The 25,831-nt window shown below is 38.6% G+C and overlaps 1 protein-coding gene across 1 annotated transcript in view; it reads left to right on the top strand.

The window, feature by feature from the left end:
- The window catches only part of tlr3 (toll-like receptor 3), a 56,946-nt gene that overhangs the window by 9,659 nt on the left and 21,456 nt on the right, over positions 1–25,831 (top strand). The window contains exons 3-4 of the mRNA XM_039750965.1: positions 4,663–5,128; positions 23,154–23,345. Of these exons, the coding sequence (XP_039606899.1) occupies positions 4,694–5,128; positions 23,154–23,345 (627 nt within the window). The 5' untranslated portion in view covers positions 4,663–4,693. The remainder of the gene's footprint in view (positions 1–4,662; positions 5,129–23,153; positions 23,346–25,831) is intronic.

The raw sequence follows: 25,831 nt of genomic DNA, 5'->3' as shown, positions 1-25,831 counted from the left end.
ATTACTGTTTATACTTTTTAATCTAATATGCTAATAAACTGATGCTTAGCATGCTAACAAGCTGATGCTGGAATTGTTTGTCTTGTTTGCATTATAAAGCTGTTTTGTTTCTTTTCTAGCTTCCTGAATAGCACTTTATTTAACCACAGTGTATTCTAAAATTTCCTAGTACTTCTAAATTTTGTGATAAACTTGTCCTGTATTGTACCTGGTCCCACTGCACGTCAGCCCTCCATATTCTTAAAAGTTGGTAGTAGTTTGCCACTTTAGAATTTGCTGCTCCTTCTGAAAGCTTGCATTAGTAAAATTGCATGTTAACAGTTTTCATTTTGATATATGCATTCTGACAAAAAGTGAGAAAATGTATCACGTTATGATCACCGGATCGTAATGTTATCCTAATTTTAGAAAAATATTAAGTCTAGTCAGACTTTATCCCTTATTGATATTTTAATGTGATAAGAAATAATCACAAATTACATGTATGAATCTGTGTTCCCTTGGTATGCTTTTTTCCTAGGTGTTTTCCTATTGATTAAATTGCTCCATTAGTATAATTTCTCACTGCCTTTTTTGATATTAATTGCTTTACATTGACACTGGGAGGCTATAACACACACTACATGTGTTATTTCTGTATTTTGTAATTATCTAAATAAATCCAGATGTCTTCAGTAAGAGTTGGCCCATCATCCATTTGAAGCAGACATATATTAAAATTCAGTCTTAAATAAGTTTCAGTACTTTCCAAATACTGTAACTAATCCATTGTTTACTCGTTCCCTTCTGTTGGATTAAACAAACATTTTGTTCTAACCTGGGTGGTAATTGGTCTTAGACAGGACATAATCTTGGATCTTCTAAGAAGAGTGCATGCTTTTTGGGTAACCTGTCATTTTGGGTTTCAAACATCAATGCTAGTCACAACTGCCGGGGATTTTTGTTAATTTAAGTTGGCAGGATCCTACTGTTTCACTTCATAAAACAATTTTCAGGGCAAATCCTACAGGGAAACAAGTCTGGCAACTAGGAGAGTACCACACTCAATAAGATGTTATTATTGAGTTGAATACCAGTCAGTTTTAGTAATTTTCAGTGATATGAGTTAATGCCACAGAGATCTGTCATTTTTTGATCAAACAGTTTAATGGACATAATATGTGAAATGTTTTAAATAAAGCTAATTTTCAGTATGGAAGCTTACTCCCACCACTCATAAGCATTATTAAGCAAAAGATGTTGCCTGGTGTGGTTAGTGTCATTGTACATTCACATGCTCTGGACATCCTGTGATGGCTAATGAGGGATGGATTAAGGATGTGCATATGTGTAATCAAGTGACAAGAACTGAACAAAAATAATAGGTATACATTTAATTCTGCATGTGTTATGGGGTAAACCTAATTCACCCAATTTAAATCACAGGGAAGCCAGTGATTATCACAGTAGCACTGGGTGTAAGGCAAGAAGCAACCTGCTACTGCTGTTCATATCGAGCATTCATGTTGATGGAGAGATGAAGAAAGCACATAGCTTGTAATCAAGGGACACTAACTGAACAAAAGTTATAGTCATACATTTAATTTTAATCCAATTAAGGTTAAGCAGATTTTGTACATATGTTTTAACATAGGCAGAGTGGTAGCACAGAGCTACCATTGCTGACTCATACTAAAAGGATTTACATAGGTGTAAGGCAACAAGCAACTGTGGTGGATGATATGCCAGGTTTTTGCTGGGCACAATCGCATAACCAAGCAGCAAAGTGTAAACTGAGTGCATTTCAATAACAAATCTGTAAATTGTGTGTTTGTTTAGATTTAATGTAGTTATTTACTATGAATATTTTGGGACTGTGTTATCTGGTGGCGCAGTGGCTTGTGTTCATATCTTGAATGTTCAGGGACATAGATTAGGGATAGAAAAAGAAGACGGATGCTATTTTTTCACAGCATATTAAGGACTAATTTTTCTTTTTTGTTGTTAATTGTAAAGTATTCCAGACACATTTCCAGTATTCTAGCATATCTTGCCTGCTGCTTCTGGTAACATTGGGCATGCATGTAGAGAGAGGTTGAGCATGTGCGTAGCATGCAATTAGTTGATATGCATGGGTAGAACATGCAAACCACATGCAACAACAACAACAATATTTATTTATATATATATATTTATTTATATAGCACATTTTCATACAAATAATGCAGCTCAAAGTGCTTTACATGATGAAAAAAAGGGAAATAAAAGACAAAGTAAGAATTAGAATAAGACAACACTAATTAACATAGAATAAGAGTAAGGTCCGATGGCCAGGGAAGACATTAAAAAAAAAAAAACTCCAGACGGCTGGAAAAAATAAAATCTGCAGGGGTTCCAGGCCATGAGACCGCCCACCTCCTTCTGGGCATTCAACCTAACATAAATGAAACAGTCCTCTTTGTATTTAGGGTTCTCATGGAAGGACTTGATGATGATAGTCATGTAGACTTCTGGCTTTTAATGCATCAATGTAGGAACATCATGGTGCTTTGATTAGGGGTGGTGGCGCAGATCGCCACCACAGAAGACCAGGAAAAGAAACATAAAGAGTAGGGGTTAGACGGATTTTAGAGCCACCATGAATAGTTATTATAATGAATTGAATATACAGAGTATCAGGATTAAATGAAGGTGAAGTTATCAGAAAGTTATGTTAAAGTAATATGTTTTCAGCAGTTTTTTAAAGTCCTCCACTGTATTAGCCTGGCGAATTCCTATTGGCAGGCTATTCCAGATTTTAAGTGCATAACAGCAGAAGGCTGTCTCACCACTTCTTTTAAGTTTAGCTCTTAGAATTCTAAGCAGACACTCATTTGAGGATTTAAGGTTACGATTTGGAATATAGGGTGTCAGACATTCCAAAATATAAAATGGAGCGAGATTATTTAAGACTTTGTAAACCATAACCAGTATTTTAAAGTCATTTCTGAATGACACGGGTAACCAGTGTAGTGACATCAAAACTGGAGAAATGTGCTCGGATTTTCTTTTCCTAGTTAGGATTCTAGCAGCTGCATTCTGCACTAGTTGCAAACGATTTATGTCTTTTTTGGGTAGTCCTGAAAGGAGTGCGTTACAGTAATCTAGACGACTGAAAACAAAAGCGTGAACTAATTTCTTAGCCTCTTTCAATGATATAAGAGGTCCAACTTTTGCTGTGATTCTTAAGTGAAAAAATGCTGTCCTAGTGGTCTGATTAATATGAAATTTAAAATTCAGTTTACAGTCAACAGTTACCCCTAAATTCTTTACCTCCATCTTGACTTTTAATCCTAATGCAACAAGTTTATTTCTAATAATCTCATTGTCTACATTATTGTCAATCACTAAAATTTCTGTTTTCTCTTTATTTAGCTTGAGAAAATTACAATTCATCCAATTAGAAACACTAGTACGACATTGTGTTAGTGAAATAAAAGCGTCTGGGTCATTGGGTGCAATTGATAAATACAGCTGTGTGTCATCAGCATAGCTGTGGTAATTTACGTTGTGCCCTGAGATAATCTGACCTAACGGAAGCAAGTAGATTGAGAAGAGCAGCAAACCCAGGAGAGAGCCTTGTGGAACACCATACAGAATACTCATGATTTCCCTTTACCATAATACCTTTAGCAGTGCATTTAAAGTCCACAGTTGCATTCTTGTGTAATTGTATTTGTCACATCTGTATCTCCTGTTCAGTTTGAGGATTATTATCTTTATTACCATTGCTGGATTATTGTCTACAAGTTGGTAGCCTATAATTTTTCCCACAGTGTTTATGACTGGTTTGTGCACATGCATATTGCCTTGTAGCTATTCTGATTATGCTATTTTGTAAAATTTTAATTTCTGAAATCTGTTTAAGGTGTCAATCTGAAACAATATCTGTTAAAAGTGTCATAATTTTGCATTGCACCTGTTAGCTTGTGGGGTGGAGTTTGAAATGAACAATGGTGTTTAGACAAGCATGCAGGGCGAGTTTTACATTACATGTTTTTAATGCCAATTTTGCATTTTATTTTTTTAATCATCTATTTATTGTTTTATATTTTTTCAAAAGTAACATTTATTTTTTTGTCTATTGTTTAGATAATACACTGTATTGTAAAGCCTGCATAGCAATACAATATATGTGAATTAAGAATATCATCTAATGCATAGCAAGGATAAATCTCTGGGTATGTGTGTTTTTGGTTTGGGAGGGGATGCAAGGATTAGTGGGTGGCAAAAATGCACCTTGCCTCAAGAGGAATTATTCCATGTGCCAGCCTCAATTGCACATACTATATACACATCCTTAATCTATCCCTAATTAGCCGTCACAGGATGTCTGGAGCATGTGTGTGCACAATGATGTTGAGGTGTGGGAATAAGCTTCTTTAATTGAATAGTTCTTAGAAAAACAAAATAAACTTAAATGTATTATTTCATGGCAGTAACATATAATGAACTGAATTGAAATTCTAAATTCAGTTGGTAAATGTAGAAAATGACAGAGTAAGAAAAGAATTCAGTAAACCTGTGTAACCACTGTGATGATTAATGAATAGTTGGACAACATTCATTTAAAGGTTTGCCACCTTTAAAAATTCTACCAGTTTAAATAATTGCAATTTGTTTTACATCCATTGTTTTTTTCAGTTCAAGGCTGGAAACAGACAGGCCCACAACAATGAAAGTGAAGGCATTTTTTTACTTTCTACTGAAACTTTTTACATTGCATCTCAGCAGTGTGGAATGTAAAACTAAATGTCTAATTAAAGGAGAAACAGCCGACTGTACTCGTCTAAAGCTGACAGCAGTTCCTTCAGATCTTCCGGAAAACATATCAGATCTGGATATGGCACATAATCAGCTTCATGGATTACCAAGTTCCGCAATGTCCAGATATAAAGAATTAATTTATCTGGATGCATCATATAACAGTATCCAGAAAATTGACCCAGAATTGTGTCTGGTCCTTCCTCATCTTCAAGCATTGAAAGTGCAACACAATGAGGTACATCTTTTATCTGAAAAGGATCTGAAATACTGCTTGAACCTGACAGAGCTGAACTTGTCAGGAAACAGACTCAAAATGACTGCTGATACATTTAGACACTTACAGGTAAGAAAGTATTAGTAAAACTGTTGTGTTTCTCTTTACATTACAACCCATAATGTTATGGCAAGTATTAATACTGGATTTCAGGTTTTATCTATGTTAATATGTCTTCTCCTGCATTATATTAGAATTTTTCTGGTAATTTAGTAAATTGTCATTTTTTTCTTTAAACGTTTAATATGTAAGATTTTCTTTGACCATTGTGACTTGTAGATTAATGCTATTGTCTCTCTTGTGTAATGTTAAAAAGGATTAAAGGAGTTTGGTAGCAGGAAAGGCATCTAGCTTTACAAATGTAACTGTACTATGGTGAGAATTGCAAATTACAAAGAATTGGTATCCCTAAGTGGCTATGTCAAACAGAAAGTTTAGAAGCCTGACAGAACCACAGACAGGGAATCCCAGTTTATGACAGATTAGTGATGCACTATGTAGAGAACTGGTTACTTGGCAGGGAAGATAAGGTGAAGGTAAGGTAGTGAGTGAAACGGGAGAAGAAGAGAGTATAGGTATTGCAACATGGAATGTTGGGAGCATGATTGGAAAAGTGGATGAAGTGCTTAACTGAAGGAAAGCAGATGTGTTTAGTATTCAGGAGATGAGGTGGAGAGGCAAAGGTGTGGGAATGATGGAAGTTATACATTTTTATGTAGAGTAGAAGTGATGGTAGTGCTGGAGTCAATGTATTTTTATCTGAAAAACTGACATAGAAAGTGGTGAAGGAAAATGAGCATATTATAGTTGTTAAGATGATTGTTGGTTAATGACCAAGGAATATAGCCATCTGTGGTTGGACTAAAAGGACTGCCAAAACACAAATCAGAAGGTAGAAGGCTGAAAGAAAGATGACAATTGAGGAAAACAGGAGATGTTATGGCAGAAAACAAGGGAAGATGTTGACAGGATATATAAGCAAACTAATCAAGGTGCTAGTAAAACATATGGGAGGGCACAAGAAGCTAAGAGACAAGAGTTTACAAGTGAGCTGCAGTAAGAGGAAGGAAAAAAAAATATGTTAAGGGTCACAGAGTAGATGGAAAAAGAAAGCCAGGGTGTTGCAGGTTTGGATTGCTTGAAAAATACTGAAGTGACCATTACAGGAGAAAGTAGGGTGAAATGACACCTTTTATTGGCTAACTAAACAGATTACAAAGCTTTCAAGGCAGCTAAGGCTCCCACATCAGGCAAGGTGTAACCCTAAAAAAGGTATAATTTCATCCTACTTTCTCCTGTATCAATCTATGGCTAACACGGCACAGCACTCTACTGCTATGAAGTGACCATTAAAGTTTATAGTACAGCAGTAAGTACAGTGGGTATAGAAAAGAATCAGCCCCCTTCAAAATATTCACATTTTGTTGCTTTGCAGCCTGAAATGAAGACACACACAAAAATATTTTCCAGCTGTATTTACTCAATGCAATATATTACAGCCAAGTGAGAGATATAATAGGAACAATTCAGAAAAATAAAAAACAGAGTCACTGAGATGATTAAAGGATCACCCCCTCCTAAAAATACTTGTAAACTTAATCTGGTGTAACTAATCACCTTCTCCATTGTGCACCAAGCTAACTGGCTTCCATCTTGAACAACTGTAATCATTATGATTAGTCCAGCATAAAAGAAGCTATTCCTAGAGCATTCCAGTGCTTGGAACTGCAACCGAAAGCAAATAATCAACTATGGGTGACAAATCACTGTCAAAAGATCTAAGGGAAAAAGGTTCTGAATAGGCACACATCTGGAGATGGATACAAAAAGATATATATATATATATATATATATATATATATATATATATATATATATATATATATATATATATATATTGTGCAGCCGACCGGACACAGACAGGCGGACATGTTGTTTTTCACCACCACACATGTTTATTTACAATTATTTACAAATAATATGGTCACTCAGACCCAGAATACAGTGCACAAACCCCAACACTCAGTCCTATCCACAAAATGCCTCTCTTCGGGCCGCCTCCACTCTCTCCTGCCTTGTCCGTCTTCCACCCGACTCTAGCCCTGAATGAAGGGAGACGGCCCCTTTTATACATGTCCCGGATGAGCTCCAGGTGTTTCCGACACTCCCCCGTTGGCCACGCCCCAGCGTTCTGTTCTCCCGGCAGCTCTCCGGGTGTCTTCTTTAATCTTTCCCCCAGCACTTCCGGGTGTGGCGGAAGTGCTGAGGTAACAGGTCCCCAAGGCATTGGGGCGCCTCCTGGCGGTGACCACGGGCCCCTGCAGGGTGGGGCTCCCATGCCCTCAACCCGTGGCCCGCAAAGCAACCCCCACGTGATCCTGACATCCCTGACAATATATATATATATACATTATGCGTTTGCAGGGGTTATATTTAGACACACTGTTTTTATATTATAATATTTGATAGTAATTGTTCTCATGACTGACTGTTCCTTACAACTTCCCTGGATCTCTTGGTGAGAATGCCAATGCCCCTGTACTTTTTTGACAGATGATACATGTGAGAAAAACAGCTGTGCAGGATGGCTGATGTCTTGTTATTCTAATTGCCTTTCTAAGGCAACAAGTATTGTATATGTCCTAAAAAGAAGGCAGTTGATTGCCATTAATAATTTGTGCTGCTTTCACCACTCTTGAGCTGAGCAGGTGCTGTTCCAGGATGTGATGAAGCCAATGAGGATGGATTCCACTCTGCAACTGTTGATGCTTGTAAAAACAAATGAAGAAATGTATGGTTTCTTTAGAAGTCAGAAAAAGTGCTAGTGAGTCCTCTTTACAATAGATGAAATGAGTTGAGCCTAATTCTGTTCATCAGTGATAGTCACTCTGAGAAATTGTAAAGCTCAATCTTTCAGTAGCATCTCCTTCAAACTTATAGATATGTGGCCTTTTCTTACATTAAGGATGAGATTATTTTCCTGGCATCACTGAGTCAGCAGGTAGACCTATTCTCTGTAAGCTGTTTCACCACTGTTGGTGACAAAGCCTATGATGATGGTGTCATCAGCAGATTTATTTAATGGTGTTAAAGCTGTGTCTAGTGACACAGTCACACCTAAACAAGGAGCACAGAAGGGGGCTGAGCACACTACCATTTGGAGTGCCTGTGTTGAGAGTCAGAACAGAGGATGTGATGTTGCTAATCTGCATATATTGCAATATGTTGGTTAGGAGGTCCAAAAGGGCTGAAGGTGGTGCAGAATTCTAAATTGAGGAATTTAGTAGTCAGCTTTGCTGGTACAGTAGAATTAAATACTGAGCTACTGAATAATTTTTATTATTCAGATCTGCTAGGATGGTATGAAATGCTAGGGATATGGAATCCTCTAGGGACCGATTGTGACACTATGCAAACTCGAGGTGATTATGACTATTTGGAATATTATCTTTAATGTGTTCCAGCACCATCCTCTCAAAGCACTTCATCATGTCTGGAGTGAATGTCACCAAACTGTAATCATTCAGAAGGTCCATTTTTGTTCTTTTTAGGCTTAGAAAAAATAGTATCCTTTAAACATGCTGAGACCATAGAATATCTCAGTTAAATATTAAAGATGTCGCTGGTTACTAAAGACATCATCTGACTGATCGATGCAGTTTTTTAAAAACACCCTGAAATTATATCCAGACCAGATGCCTTGTGAATATTAACTTGTTTAAAAGTCCTTCTTATAGTCATGGACAGAAAAAAAGAAAGATAGATTATGTGGTACTCTAAAAAACTGAATGGTGGGCTGCTTCTTGTCCCAATTAAAATTTGCATGGAAAGCATTAAGCTGATTTGGAAGGGAAAACAAAGATCATATTGGATTAGGTTTTACATTGTAGTCTGTAAGCGTCCCTCATCCCTATCCAAGCTTTTGCGAATTGTTATAGCTGCTGTGTTCTGTCTCTTGTTTACTTCTATACTGATGTTTAGCCACATTGATTGATTTTCTAAATTCGTATCTGCATTTCTTTAATTTTTCTGTGTCACCATTTCAAAAAGCATTGCTGCATGCCTTCAGTAAATTCCTGATGTCTACATTTATCCATATTTTCTCATTAGGAAATATTTGGATTGTTTTCATCAGAAGTCTCAGCAGTTATGGTTTCTAAAAATCAAAAAACACAGTAGTTCCAGATGTATGTCTGTATAGCCAGTCTTGCCTGAATGTTGTGCAGTTTATTATACAGCGACTACGCACTGGTCAGAAAAATGTTTTCCTTTCATCCTCGTTTCCTAGCTGTACTTCAAAATATTTTCTCTGTTTTTTTATCATAATTAATAATTATTTTAATTAACTGCTCAAGCTATACATCGATATGCCACAATATTAAATCCACTGACAGATGAAGTGAATAATATTGATTATCTCATTACAGTGGTAACTGTCAAGGGATGGGACATACTGTATCAGGCAGTGAGTGAACAGTCAGTTCTTGAAAGTGATGTTTTGGAAGCAGGAAAAATGGGTAAGCATAAGGATCAGAGCGACATTGACCAAGGGCCAAATTGTGATGGCTAGACGACTGGGTCAGAGCATCTCCAAAACAGCAGATATTGTGCTGTGTTCCCAGTATGCAACGGGTAGTACCTACCAAAAAAGGTCCAAGAAAGGACAACTGGTTAACCAGTAACAGAGTCGTAGATGCCCAAGGCTCATTGATGTGCATGGGGAATGAAGTCTAGCCTGTCTGGTCTGATTACACCGAATTGCTACTGTATTATGTATTTCTGAAAAATGTAATGATTACCATAACAAAAAGGTATCAGAAAACACAGTACATCGCAGCTTGCTGTATTTGGACCAAGGTAACCACAGACTGGTCAGAGTGCACATGCCGACCACTGTGCACCATAGAAAGCTCCTACAATCTCAGCTCCATACATCATTGCTGGTCTTACCACTGTCTTAAAAATCCTAACTTTAACCTCTGCCTTAATTCTTTGATCACACAATACTTCAGCTGCCTTCTTCTACTTGTCCCATCCACACTGCACTCAATGGATTATTTCTGCATCTAGTTTTCCATCTTGGGCTACCAATGATCCTAGATATTTAAATTTAGACAGTCATTTCAGCAGCTTTCCATGCAAGGCTAACCTCTGAATCCTGATCATCATTAAACCTCATATATTCTGTCTTCTCCCTATTTAACTTCAATCTTCTATCTTTCAAAGTCCTTCTCCATTCTTCCAACTTCATCACCACTTCCTCATTTCTGGTGCTATACAACACAATGTCATCAGCAAAAAGAATCTACCAGGGGATTGGTCTTTTATCCCATGACTCAGCACATCCATATCCACATCAAAGAGTTAGGGCTTTAAGAAGATCCATGTTGCCGACCTAGTCTAACTGATATCTTGCCTGTTACCCCAATACTGCTTTTAACATAAGTCCTCACTCTCTCATACATATTCTGGACAGTTCTCACTTACTACTCTGGTACTCCTTTCTCTATCATGCATTTCCAGAACCTTTGATGTGAAACTATATCATAAGCCTTCCCCAAATCAATCAACATCATATGCAATCTTTCTGTTTTTCTCAGTGCTTCTCTATGAGCTTTCTCAATGCAAAGACTGTATCAGTTGTTCCTTTCTTTATCATAAAACCAAACTGCTCCTCCCCTATGGTGGTCTCTTCCCTAAGCCTTCTCCCTATATAACCCTTGTCCATAATTTCTGTGTGCTTGACATCAACTTTATCACTCTATTGTTTCTGTAATCCTGAGTATCACCCTTCTCCTTATAAGTGGATACAATCACACTCTTCCTCCACTACTCTGATATTCTCTCCTGTTCATTGCTCTTCTGCATTAGATCCTCCATCTATTCTTAATCCTGTCATGCTGATTTAAGACCACATCTTGCTCATCTTTTATCTACTTCATCTGATTAAAGCCCTTTCCAGCCTTGCACTTAGTTTTCACTATTCTAAAAATAATTATTTCTCTTGCTTTTGTCTCGTTTTTCATACACTACTTGTGCCTTGGCTTTTGCCACTGCCTTGTTTGCCCCCTTGTTCTTCTTTCTATAGATTTCTCCGTCTGTAACTGGTAACATTTCTTCTTTGCCCCCTTCTTAGCCTTTATCACATCCTGCACCTCTCTGTTCCACTATCGTGTCTCTTTGTCCCTGGGTGAGCACTTTCCTGCCATCCTACCCATCACCTGCGATTAATACAAATTTGCTATTCTTCTCCCACCTTTCCTCCACACTCTCAAATGACTGCACTTCACTTACAACTTTCTCCCTAAACGGCGCATACACCATCAGCACAGCGCTGTCAGATCTAAACACTAGCGTGGCTAATTGCCTGCATACTGAAGTGACTTTAGCTGCAGGTGGAAGTCCCATTTTACTTATGGTGCCAAGCAGAGTTGTGTTGCGTTACAGCAGTCTATTAGCTGGCGAAAGAGCTTTGAAGAAGCTGTCTGTTGTTACGGTCCTGCCTTTGTCCAGTCTGATAGCGGTCATGGGACATTGTATCTTTGATTGCCAGTACAACAAACAGTTCTGAGCAGGCATCAACCACAGCGCTGTTCTTGTGAAAAGAATACATATTCAAGAATACATATCAACTTCCTGTCAATTGACAATTTGAGCTTGGGTTTTTAACTCATTGACAGCAACACGTAAATTAAATGGTTTTTTTTTGCTTATATTCTTGAATAAAAGCACACATGTTTATTTGATATTTGGACTAAAGTCTTCACACATTATACACTTCTCATGTTATTATTAGTATAGCATGAAAAAAGTTTCTGCTTTAGCTATGTGTTCAGCATTTCTTGCGTTTCTAGACATGGAACACACATGAAATGCATGCATTCCAATAATGATATACTGTATTATTTACCCTATACAACTCCAGGCACATCACATGCAGATAAGAACCCTTGACTTGAGCTGGGAGAACGTTTTGCTCACAAGCTGAGCTCCATCAAAGCAGGGGGATGGAACAGCAGGCTTCTTGCTGCTTGTGCTGGTTGACACATTTACAATATAAAAGACACTGATGTTAAAGGTGCAAAGGGATTTAAAGTGGGCGAGTTTTTTCGTAGGCTTCAGGAATTCTAGTGTTAATGTCCATCACTTTATCCTTGGTGCTGCTTCCTCTGGTTTTATTCTCCTGCTGATTCTGATCTCCCAGTATATCATCACCTCTTTATGCTTCACTGTCACAATTTTTTCATTTATGATTTTACTTTATCTCTTTCAACTGAGATCTTCTACACATTCAAAGTTTGTTTGGCTCGCCATTTCTTCACTACTGTAAGTCGCAAGCTGATTTGTTTTCTTTCCAAAAAATGTGTGAAGTATTACCAAATCAGATGCCATTGCAAAATTTACTATGCTCTCCACTTCTTCATTTCACTCCCCTACTCCCCACCCTCCATGTACCCTCTCTATCATCTCTGTACTCTTTCTCACATGCCCATTTAGATTACCACCAACAATCCCCTTTTCTCCCTTTTGTACTCTTCATCCATTTGTGCAAAGAACACCTCCTTCTCTTCCTCACAGAACACTTGAGGAGCAAATGCACAAATGACATTTACTGCAGTTTCATCAAGCCTCAACTCGACACTCATCATCCTTTCACCCCTCCTATTCTCACTGACAAGACTATCTTTTAGTTCTTTGAATACTACTTTACCTACACCATTTCTTCCCTTGCTCATTTGCTTCACTGTATAAACTTAAGGCCTTCTCCAATTCTCTTGCTTTATTCTCCTTCTACCTTGTTTCCTGCACATACATGTGCTCCTTTCCATCAAGCCTGTCAACTCGCTTCCTCTCCCAGTCATTGTCCAAACATTCAGTGTCCCCACTCTTACCTTTAACTTACCCTTTTTTTCCCTCCCCTGTTGTCTTTTGCTCCTTCTGGACAAACTTCTTTAGCTGAGCCCACTCTTGACTGGTAGCCCTTGCTCATTTCCCACAGGGGCCAGGTGAGTCCCAGGCATGTTGCCAATGGGGTAAACCCTAGAATTTGTCACCATTGGAGCAAACTAGTCCAACTTGGTGCCGGTTCCAAGCCTGGATAAATAGATAAATAGAGAAGGTTAGTGTCAGGAAGGGCATCTGGCTGTAAAACTTTAGCAAAAAATCATAATGATGATTGCCTTTGTAATTAATAAATAAATTCTCAAAGGTACTGTTAATGTAGATTGAGAAGAAATCTTTCAACTTAACTGTGAATCACATACTCAAGGAGACCAGTGGAAATTAAGAGGAAGTGCATTTAGAGCTGAAGATGGAAAGCACTTCTTTACACAAAGAGCTGTGGGACCCTTGAACAAATTACGGAGCCATATAGTTAAAGTAGAAACCTTGATAACCTTTAAGAAGTATGTGGATTAGATACTGCAACAGCTTAACTATTAGCTAAACAAACAAACTTGATGGACTGAATGGTCTGCTCTCTTTTGACAAATTTCAAATGTTCTTCTGATCTTATGGAACTCTTATTATCAGTAGCTCTGACACTGGTTGATGTCTCCTAAAGGCTCCTGACCGGTGTCTTAATTTTGAGGTAAAAGACTGAATAGTCTAGAATCACTTTTTCTATTGTGTTTTACCCAATATTGCAGCTATGAATATTTTAGGAAAACATATTTGGTTTACTGAATGTTTTACAATACGTGCATAGTACTTTGCAAATGAACTATCAGTATTTTTTACTAAAGTGATTAATAACAAAATGTAAATTCAGAAAGACTTTTTTTCTATATGTCATTGAAAAACACCAAAGGTGTTAGTTGTGTAATATTCAATACAAACTGATTTTACACATGACAAATGCAGATATGGTCTTTTAATGTTGATTAGACTGTATCTGTTATGTTATTCAATGTGTTTATGTATTATTTTTGAATAATTATATTTCATATATTTGCCTTTATGTTTTAAAATTATGTACGATATTTTTAATAATTCCTTTCCTTGTGTTTTGTGGGTCGAGCCTCAGGAGGTGGGGCCACCCTGACACAACACATTCTGAGCCTTCACTCTGATCATTTAAGGCCACACCCGAGTTAGCTCAAATTAAGAGAACATTATTTGTAAAGGAGCTGTAAGAATTGTTATTTTCTTTGAATTTTCTGGTTTCTGAAATATTTTTCTTCTGCTCCTGGTTTTCTCATCTAGATTGTTGATTTGAACTGGTTTGCTGTAGGATTGCCTCTTTTTACCTATTTTGCTTTATTTGGAACTTCCTGTCATAACAGTAGCTACTGTGGACTTGTGCCATTCTTCTCATGAATCACCCTAACTGCATGGGTCTACATTGGAAGATGTATTCAGTGACAGCTGGCAGCTTCGTGTTCTTGTATTACACTACTTAACAAAAACATCAAAAATTATGCTGAAAGACCTTTGATAAATTAATTTTGCCAATTTTTTATGCAGTTGTTTGTGTCATACTGGTATTGTACTATATACAGTATTGTATTGTACTGTATGCTGTTGTATGTATTATGTATTAGGGTTAGTGTTACCTTTTTATTTAATGTTGCTTGGTTTTGTCAAGTACAAGTACAAGTGTTCTGATTTTCACGTGAAATAAATGACAAAAAAAAATCAAAAAAATCTCATCATCATGCCTACCTATGAATTCATTGGTATATATCTTGACAATTATATGTTTCTACAAATTCCAGTGCTATAGGCACCAAGTGTCACGATTCAAGAAACAATTACTTGATTTCACCTTAATGATTTTACTTCTGCCTTCATCTGTATATAGAAATTTCAGATTGGTCTCAGCACAAAACATTTCCATAAAATAACCAAAGATAGCCAAAGAAAGCTCATGTGAATACTAAGAGAATGTAGGCTGTGCCCAGGCTGTGAATCATACCCCAGGCCCTTGGCACTGAGAGTCAGCATCTCCGATTATTATGCACGTTTGCAGCAAAAACAAATGAAGTTTCTTTTAACTGGTTTTTGTAATTATAGGACAAGAAAAATTACGGTGCACGTTTTGACATGTGACAATAAATACAATAAAATAAAAATGTTTAGCACATATTTAATAGCTTGTTTGCTTGAATGATTATTTGCTTAGTTGAAATGAATAGCTACAGATATTTTATTTACAGCATTACAGTGAACAGTGCAAAACACTTTCTTGGATTTCAGGTTGCTGTTTAGGGAAAGCTTTTGCCTGTTTATAAGTGTTACCTATTAGGAAAAGGCATTTTATTAGTGCCCGAATCGGCACAAAGAGACAGGGAGGCACGCGTAAAAATAAAACAAAGATTTATTTTTCTTCACCTGTGGGGCACGTCTTCCCTGTGTCCCACAAGTACAGCATAGTCCCAAAAACACTCCAAATAAATCAAAATAAAGCACACCACTCCTCTCTGGCAACTTTGTCCTCCTCCTCCCGACTCAGGCTGCTTGAGTGGTGGCCCCTTTTATAGTTCACCTGGAAGTGCTCCAGGTGGTTGACTGCCAAGTTCCGGCTGCACTTCTGGGTGTGGCGAATACACTGCCCATAAGGGCTCAGGAGTCCCAGCTGCAGGACCCAACAGGGCTGCACCCAACTCCAATTCCCATGGGACCTTGCGGGAAACCGAAGCACTGTTCCAACCCAGGGGGGCTGCCATCTAGCGTCCAGGGGGAGGTATTGCACAGTCCATAACTGCTCCCCCTGAACATTTAGTGAAGGGGTGTCCCAGCTGGGCATGGACCCCCGCCATCCGCCACATAGCCCCTCTCTGGCTTGGCGGCACGTCCCGCGAGGGCTGGACTTCTCCAAGATGGGGAGTTGCCGTCTTCTAGCCCATGGCCCTGCCCTGTGGAGATAAAAGGAACAGGTATGGGTGTGTTGCCATGACGTCCATGCACTCCGGATGTCCTCTCTGGACAACACCTCCAGCCGTGACCACAGCAGCTGCAATTATAGTAATGCTGCCCCCCTCCAGTTCAACCTTTGCGGGACTGGAATCAGGAAGCAAACTCCTGCCCCTTCATCCGCTCAGCTAAGGGCGTTTGGCGTCTCTGCCCCTTCGTAGAGCAGCCCTCACCTGCCTCCAAGCAGATGGGCTCACGCTGCGCATTGTCAGTCCGCCACACTGTGTTCATAGTAAACATGGCTACACTTGGCATATAACAATGTAATTTCATAGTATTTTGTAACAATTATTTTTTAATGCGTAAATTCTGTTTGTGGTTTATAGGGCATTCTCTGCTGTTTTAGTAAACAAATTCAGTAATTATTAGTACTGCTTATCTCCATGCCTATAAAATGAATAGATTGAGTTCATTTTTAGAAAAAACAAGTGATTCTGACCTTAAGCATGATTCTTTTTGCCATCTTTGTTGTTTACCTCAAATTAAACTGAACTAACCAAAATAGTTACCCAACCCATAGCATAGATATGACACTGACTTTACCAATGCATGCTATACCATGCACAAAATCTTTACCAGCGACATACAAGGAAAGTGTGTTTAAGGTGACTAACCAAGGATCGGTGATGATGGAACCAGAGTGCATGTTGTGCATTTCCAGTAGGATAACTGCAAATAGGATTACAGAGTGACCCAAAAGAAAACCCTAAAACAACATGGATGACCAAATCACCACATCATGGCTTATTAATAAAAGAAGGAATACTTACATCAGGGTAAAGGCAACAACAAACAAAAATGCAAACATTAAGAATAATGGATCCTCAGGCCATATATGCAGAACTAGAGAATCCTAATAATTCTATGTGGTAGATGGTCAACTTGCTCACCTTCCAAATAAACAGTCGCCATCTCCTAAACAGGTCTGCCCTCTTTTCTTTCTTCTTCCAGATAAGCCAGTGTCTAGTGCTACTTTCCAAATTCAAGCTCTATGGTTTCTCAGGATGAAAGGAGCTTTTAAGTCTTGATTGATGGATTAAAGGCCAGAAGTCCATGTGACTGTCATCATCAACTTCTTCCATGAGAACCCTGAATACAATGAGGACTGATCATTTATGTTAGGTAGAATGCCCAGTGGGGGCTGGGTGGTCTCATGGCCTGGAACCCCTGCAGATTTTATTTTTTCTCTAGCCGTCTAGAGGTTTTTTTTGTTTTTTCTGTCCTCCCTGGCCATCGGACCTTACTTTTATTCTATGTTAATTAGTGTTCTCTTATTTTAATTCTTACTTTGTCTTTTTTTCTCTTTCTTCATCATGTAAAGCACTTTGAGCTACATTATTTGTATGATGATGTGTTATCTAAATAAATGTTGTTGTTGATCCACTATCATTTCAAATACTTCCAGGTTACCTAGTAATCACCCAAAGCCCCAGGGCTGTCAATGCAGCGCTCACCTAGGAGGACCAGGGGCCTCATGTATAAACGGTGCGTACGCAAAGAAATGTTGCGTAAGAACTTTTCCACGTTCAAATCGCGATGTATAAAACCTACACTTGGCGTAAAGCCACGCACTTTTCCACGGTACCTCATGTCTTTCGTACGCAAGTTCTCCGCTCGGTTTTACAGACTGGCGGCACCCAGCGTCAAAGCAATGCTACTGTTCCTGTGTGATTGCTCATTATTTTCATGACGCGGCTTTATAAATACACAGAAACTAACCGCATATTGTTTATTAGTGTAATACATCTGATTGTAATTAACTCGTAACAATATAATGGTCCAGGGAACAGCCATAGTATTCCAAATACCATAACTGCTTTAGCGTTGTTACTCTCACTTCTTCTTCTTCTTCTTCTTCTTCTTCTTCTTCTTTTTCTTCTTTCAGCTCCTCCCGTTAAGAGTTGCCACAGCGGATCATCTTTTTCCATATTACTCTCACTGCACGACTCGGAGTATTTATATCACTGTATCTGAGTGTGAATCACAGCAGCAGCTGATCGGAAAGAGAATTATCGGTATACAGCTTTAAGGACATGCTACCTCAGCCACTGCAAAATGTTTTAAAGCCTTTCCTGTACGGACCTCGCGGTTCAGAAACAGTTTAATCCCAAGAACTTTAAATGCATTCAATCAATTGCTCCTTGTAGAACGGTTTGTACTTATAAGTACAATCACCCCACTGTAAACTTGCACTACAGTTATAATATCTCACAACCTGAGCCACTTTATAAAGCGCGTATTTACATATGATGACGATATCATTTTAAGGTGAAATGCAGCAAAATATGTTTGTTAAATTATACACATAAAACTTTTAACTTCATTTAAATAATCTATATTCTTCACTGGGAGTGTCGTGAAGGATAGAATAATTTAACATGTACTACGAAGATATTTCAATGTTCCTTAAACGTTTTAAAGGTTACATACAAGTTTGCAGGGTGGCACAGTGGTAGTGCTGCTGCCTTGCAAAAAGGAGACCAGGGATCCAGCCCAGGTGCTTCTTGCATGGAGTTTGCATGCTGTGCCCATGTCTGCATAGGTTTCCTCTCACAATCCAAAGACATGTAGGTTGGGTGGACCAACAATGCCAAATTGGCCCCTGATGTGTGTGCGTGTTTGTGTTATCATCCTGTAATAAACTGGCACCATGCCCAGGGATTGTTTCTGCTTTGTACCTGACACCTGCTGAGTCAGGCTTCAGCTATTCTGCGACCCTGCTTTGAATAAGCTGGTTGAGAAACATTAAGGGCAAAAGTTTGCATTGTTGCATTCTTAAGCAGTTATTCTAATACTTATTGAATATAAATAATTATAATAAATATTATTAAATATATATTTATGAGGCTATTCCAAGACCATTTTGAATTTCCCATGCAGGCATAATAAAATTCACCTTTGCCTCGGCCTTGATATATTCTATTCAAAGTGAGATAATTAATTTCAACTATGAGTCTCCTGCCTTGGTGTTGGCAGTGGCACAGTGGTTACCAAAGTCACTTGGTTACAGCATCCTTAGAAAGTATTGTAAACTAAGTGGGCCTATTGAACATCAAACCCTAAAGAAACCACTGAAGTGTACTTGTGTTCCCTTCTCACTAACATCACGCAGACAGTTTCATTGAAAGACTTGTTTCCTCAGTGTTAATGCTAGATCTCATAACTGCACTACTTATCCTTAACCTCATTTTTGCTTTGTTTTCATTATATCAGTGTGCACCACAGAACCTTCCCAAAATGCCTAAACTATTATGCTGTACAGATTTGGTACCTGGCACTCTTACTTTATTGGCCCCACAGTCTTTTACAGTTACTTTGTTTTTGAGAATAATTCTACAAATATAAATGTGTGCTACATCTGGAAAACTGAAGTTAATGTAATCCATGCAGGAAATATTCAGCAAATGAATATGGCAGTAATATTCCATAAAATATTCAACACAAATACAGCTTTGATGGTTTATTCTAATCTTCTGATCTCTCAATTTCTATTATTTTTTTGCTCAGGCACATTTTAAGCATAGATTTAATGTTCTGAAAATGATAATATTTGTTCACAGTTTCACAGTTCACAGGAGAGAGTGTTGACCTTGTCCAGAAATTTACTTACCTTGGCAGTGACATTCATTTCTTTGGTGACTCTTCCTATGAAGTCAGTAGATGGATTGGGAGAGCATGGGGGGTCATGAGATCGCTGGAAAGGGGTGTGTGGTGCTCCCAATATCTATGTAAAAGGACGAAGGTCCAAGTCTTTAGAGTCCTGGTGGTTTCTGTCTTGCTATACGGTTGTGAGACATGGACGCTATCCAGTGACCTGAGATGAAGAATGGACTCCTGTGGTACTGTGTCTCTCTGGAAAATCCTTGGGTATCGTTGGTTTGACTTTGTGTCAAATGAGCGGTTGCTCATGGAGTCCCGAATGAGGCACATTACCTGCATTGTGAGGGTGCGTCAGTTACGGCACCACGGCCATGTGGCACGTTTCCCTGAGGGTGATCCAGCACGTAAGATCCTTATTGTTGGGGACCTGAGTGGCTGGACCAGGCCAAGGGGTCGCCCACGTAACACCTGACTGCGGAAGATAGAGGGTCATTTCCAGAGGGTGGGACTGGACCTCGTGTCTGCCTGGGGGTTTGCAAATCGGGATCCTGAGTTGTTTCGTTGTGTAGTGGGTGCGGCAACACACTGTACCAGTACATGCTCCCCAACTTGACTTGACTTGGTAGGTGTGTCGTGTGTTGTTACAATCCATTTGAAAGTCAGAAAGAGAGCTCCAAGCTCTTTTGTAGGACAAACTGGGTATTGCCCATTCTACTAGGCTTTCGTGACACACCAGGCCTGTGAATAAAGCAGATTTAAAAGGGTTGCAGACATCCAGCTGCACAAAACTCCCACTTGAATTCCAAATTAAGTGACTAAACTTCAGCTTGTATCAGGATCTGCCTGGACAAAGGTGTAAATCCGACATGACCTGACATCTCTCCCGAGGCCCCTGTGCAGACCTCTTGAGCCAGAAGGTGTGAAAAGGACTTAAGCAAAGACTGATTTGGTAACTGGATGTGACTTTAATCCAGTAAGGAGAAGGTTCAACCTTACTTTAAAACCACATGCACCCCATCTCTTAAAGTAAGTGGGAAGTGGTGAGAAGATGAGAGACAAGAGAATGACACATTGAGAGAAGTTATGGGATTCTCTCTGGGTGCCCCCCTGGGATTCTCTCAAATCTTCTAAAATCTTTTTTCAAACTAAAACAAGCTGAAGCCTTTCTCTTTGTGAGCCTGAGAGCTGAGATCCAGTTTGTCAAGCAAAGCACTGAGTCATGTTTTCTTAGGAGGAGCCATTACTTCAAGAAGAGAAATTTAGTAAACTCGGCCCAGAATGAGTAATGCCCTTTTCCCTATTATGTGGCAAAAGACAGCAGAAGGCAAGCAGAGGAAGCAGCAGTACAGCAATGACAAGGATTGTGCAGCAGCAAAGAATCTTCAACTTGAACAAAGTAACAACTCTGCACAAAATCAAACATCATCCGTGAAGAATTGGTATCATAAAACTATTTATCTGTGCCAAGATAAAATGGAACTCTAAATACTAGTAAACAGCCACGTATATGTAATATTTAGCTGCCTCAGTCTTATACATCATATATATATATATGCATTTATCATGCTTTCTATAATACTTATGTTTATCAATAAATTATATTATTCTGTTTTTTAAAATGAGCCTGCCTCAGTTACCTTGATATAAGTCTAATGGCTGAAGACCCGCCTCCTACAACAGAAAAAGGAAACGTAAATAAAGTAGGAGTCTTGCTGAATAATTGGGATTAGTTACACTGTATTGCAGAAGGCAAAACTGATAATCAATTAACCAAGTTTAAAATGTATTTTTCATACACAAATCCTGTATTAAAACTATCAGATGCCACCTATAAGTAGCTCAGCAACAACCAAAAGCCAAAAAACCACATTTTCTGGAGGTGTACATAACATTAAAAACTAGGCTTTCATAAAAAACTGAACGACTTTAAAATATAGGTTTTTTTTTGCTGTTCAGTGTTTAATATTATAATCACTCATAACATGATCATTTTTCATTTTGGGAATAGCATATATTTACACAAAATATAGAGCTGGAAAACCATATGAGAACCATTTATGTGCAATCTTTGCTATCTCTGTATAGTCTAGCTTTTAGAAAAGATGTTTGGTCAAGACTTAAGACGCCAGTAAATAAAGATTGATAGTACATTAGCTTGAAATGAAACGTCAACAACAAGCTGTCAGAAGCTGTTCCTATTTGAAATGACATGATTTGTCCTTTTTTTAACTAAATTATGTGACCATTTCAGTATAAATCTTGGAAGGCATCCCCTTCTCTGCCAAATCAAACTAGTAAGTGAAATACAGTAGAATTGCATATGGTCTTTGATCTTTTAGTCAGAAAATCTTTTGCTTTGCTTAGTCTTGTAGGTCAAAGTAACTTGCTTAAAAGTATTTTTAAACTTAACCTGGAGTTAGCATGTTCTCCCCGTGTCTACGTGGGTTTCCTCTGGATGCTCCGGTTTCCTCCCACAGTTCAAAGACATACAGATTAGGTGCCCTGCAGTTGGCTGGCACCCTGCCCGGGATTTGTTCCTGCCTTGTGTCCTGTGTTGGCTGGGATTGGCTCCAGCAGACCCCCTTGAACCTGTGTTAGGATATAGCGGGTTGGAGAATGACTGACTGACTATAATATTTAAAGAGTAATACATCTAAACATAAATCAAGAGTGAATGAGTGGACTGGCAGATGAGATGCTTCTTTGGCAGTGTAAAATGTGGGTTAAGAGTGAAATTGTATGAAGGAATGAAAATGTATAACAGGTGAAAAAAGTTATGCACAAGTAGAAGCAAATACCATCAGTTACTAAACAGGGCAAGGTGCATATATTTGTTTTGTGTACCTGTTCTCCTTGGCCATAACAGCAGAGAATTTCAAAGAGGAGTCTGGAGGCTGAAGAGTAGTAAGGCTGAATTTTCAGTCCTTTGTTCTGTTGATTTTCCCATTTCGGTGCTTGTTGCTAGACATATACTATGGAAGAAACACAAATTCCATACTTAGAAATAAAACAAGATAATTTAAATGCCTTTGACGTCATGACAAAAAGCTTTAAGACCATATAACTACATAATGGTGTAATTTATCTGAGAGATTTACATCATGTTGCTTAGCAGTAATGACTGTTTCCTTGCGGACCACAGCGTGAGAATCATTGCCCTATCCTTTAATTATGTTACAAAATAATTTTACTATTCCAAACTCAGTCTCCAGTAAAATTAAAGCTAATTGATTGATTAGCAGTTCAAATGGCTAATGTTTATGACATTTACAAAACAAGTTTTTTTTTAATTTTATATCAAATAATTTATCAAAAGCTTTGGGACCATATTAGTAGTCAGTTTTTAGTGTCATACACTGATTTAAAACTTTTGTGCCTTTTTTTTCTAATAGGATACATTATGTTTATCTTTTGATGCTGTATAGATATTGTTTTCTATTATAGGCATTTTATGACAGAATGTATATGATGACTAAAGTAAACAGCAGATCAAGTACAATGAGTTGATTTCACTCTTTTTTCTGCATTGGTATTTACAGTATATTATTTATGCTTAATTGACTTCTATGTTTCCTTACAGAATTTAAAAATACTTGATGTTTCTAAAAATGAGCTTAAATCTGTAAATCTGGGCATGAGTCCACAGCTACCAAGCCTCCAAGTGCTAAACCTCTCAGAAAATAAGATCTCTGAAATAAAGAATGAAGACTTCATTTATCTTAGCAACTCATCTTTGCAGTTACTGAAATTGGCATCTCTTCCTCTGAAAATAGTAAGTGTGCTTAGCAATTATTGAAGTATAACATATTGGTTAGCTGATTGTTTTAAATATACTCACAATAAGGGTGTAAATATTTATTTGCAGTGCGTCCATATGTTTTTCAGTGCAACATACAGCAGAAAGCAATGGAAATGGTACAAATGCTTATTGCACTTTTGCAAGTTATTGTCTTCATTTGGTAAAATGGGGTCTGCGACTGAGAAAGGTGCCAGTTTTAAAAAGTAAATAGTTGTAATTGCTGCTATTGCGTCTTGTGTGTCGTGTGTGGACATGGTAGCAACGGAACCAGTGTGACAGAGAACGGACACTGAATGCTGGGGGCAGGGGCGTGGCGTGAAAGGCTAGGGGTGTGAGAAGCCGGGGCATGGAAGGCTGGGGGTGTGGAGGGTCATGTCTTCAACCTGCAGCCAGGTAAAAAATTGCCTGCACTTAGTGCACAGGTGCAAGATTGCCCACAACCCTAATTGGTGCCAGGAGATTCTGATTGCCACAGATGTGCCGTGTCCCTGTTTTAAAAGAGAAGCACGAGTGTGAGAGGGGGAAAAAAAAAAGCAGATCAGAATTCATGAGTCAAACAAACTGGCCAATGACTCGGAAAGAATGAGGTTAAAATGAAATATGGAAGACAAAGAGGTAGAGATGGAGACAGAGAGCGCCAGAGCTTAATGGAGTGACGCAGGTGGTTGGGAGTGAGCCTCATAGCCATGGGGAGCTGGATGCTGTGAAAGAGGCACTCCTACTGAGCACTTTTTCGGGAATAAAAGTGTCCCGATTGATGGAGTCTCCTTGCAAGGGTCAAAGGTGAATGGTGGGAAAGATATGAGGGGCTCATCGGATTGCCCTGCATACACCGACAGAAGGGTGGCATGGAATGTAGCCCAGATAGGAAAGTTGACTGTACCTGTCAGCAGGCGTCTCCTCCCACTGCTAGAGAAGTGAAGCATTGGGGCTTGTGTTTATTTTTCTTTTTTAAAGACTCTACTCTTTTAACCTCAGTTTTTAAAGAAATGCTTGTTTTAACACCCACCAGCACCTTATCATTTTATTAGATAATTTATTTATTGGACATTTTTTGAAGCACTGCACAATTTGTTTGGACACTTTCGTTTTGAATTGTTTTTTAATAAAAGCACTTTTGCACCTTCCCCTAATTTTGTGTTGTGTCCTCATCTGTTGGGTCATCCGGTGTTGGTTTCAAGAGGCTCCCAGACAAGAGTGGGCGCATGAAACCAACCCACACTATCACACTTTATTATTTTCATATCATCCTAGTCATTCCATTTATCCTGATGAGTATTGTGGCAGCAACACACTGGTCCTCCCTGACCAGGTCACCTCACATCTTACTGTTCTTTGTGCACAATTACCAGACACTTCCAGTTGAGCTGAGAACTTTATTCCATTCAGGGTTTCCTGGAGCATCCTCAGGTCTTCTTCTGTTGGCCAAGCCTTATACACCTCCCATAGAAGGAGCAAAGAGGGCTTCTCTTGACCTGCTAAGCTCCTGACCCTATCATGGAATTTGTGACCATAAGTGAGAATGAAGATGTGAACCAACTGGTAAATTGAAAGCCATTTTCAAGGACTTATCTTTGCCTTAACCTGCACAGTTGAGCACAACATCCCAAATATGTAGCCTTCTTGCCAATGTATTTTTCAGTTTTGTGACCACCTGTTTCTTCACTTGTGAATACCCCAAGGTTTTGAACTCCTCCCCTATTCCAGTGCATGTAAGGGTATCACAGTCTGAAGAAGCCAAAAGGATATTGTAAACAGAAGATGTACAGTTTTAGGTCCCCAAAACCAGATATTGCCTTGCTTTATTGTGCCTTCATATAATGTCCATTAAAATCACAAGCAGACTCAACTTATTGACAAATACTGTATGCAAACATAGCTGTCGTCCTGGAACCTCATGCTCTTGAAACCCCTCCCATAACATTCTAAGCGATACAAGGGCATAAGCCGTTGCAGTTTTTTTTTTTAATTGCTGCAGTGACCTTAACCACAGAGATGAACCCTTCCCCATCCGATGTTTCCCCAAAGACTACATGTCCACCAGGGTTAGGAATTCCATGGATTGCTCTTTACACTTTATTACAGTTTCCCCAATTGAGGTAAATGTTTATCCACTCTTAATGAGAACAGCCTGGACAATGACATGACTACTCTATCCTGAGTTGTTGAGTAGTTTGTCAGAATGCCCTTGAGACCATTAGAATATCTGCACTTCAAGGCCTAACCAAATTTGACCCACACACAGATTTCTGCTTTAGCCACTACTATAGCTTCTATCTTTTTGGTATGCTGGTACCTCTCATTCATATTTGGAGAAGTTCCTTTTGGTGTAGTTTAAGGAGTGGCCAGGGGGTCCTACCACCCCAAACGTCTAACAGATGTGTGTTGTTACTAAAATAACTTTCACATGAAGGGTATTTTTTTTTTTTTAATTTTTGAAGCTGCAATTAATGTAAATG

Source organism: Polypterus senegalus, chromosome 4, assembly GCF_016835505.1.
Source record: "Polypterus senegalus isolate Bchr_013 chromosome 4, ASM1683550v1, whole genome shotgun sequence".
Lineage (NCBI taxonomy): Eukaryota > Metazoa > Chordata > Cladistia > Polypteriformes > Polypteridae > Polypterus > Polypterus senegalus.
The sequence above is the reverse complement of the archived record's forward strand: the minus strand, read 5'-3'. Positions and strand labels throughout refer to the sequence as shown.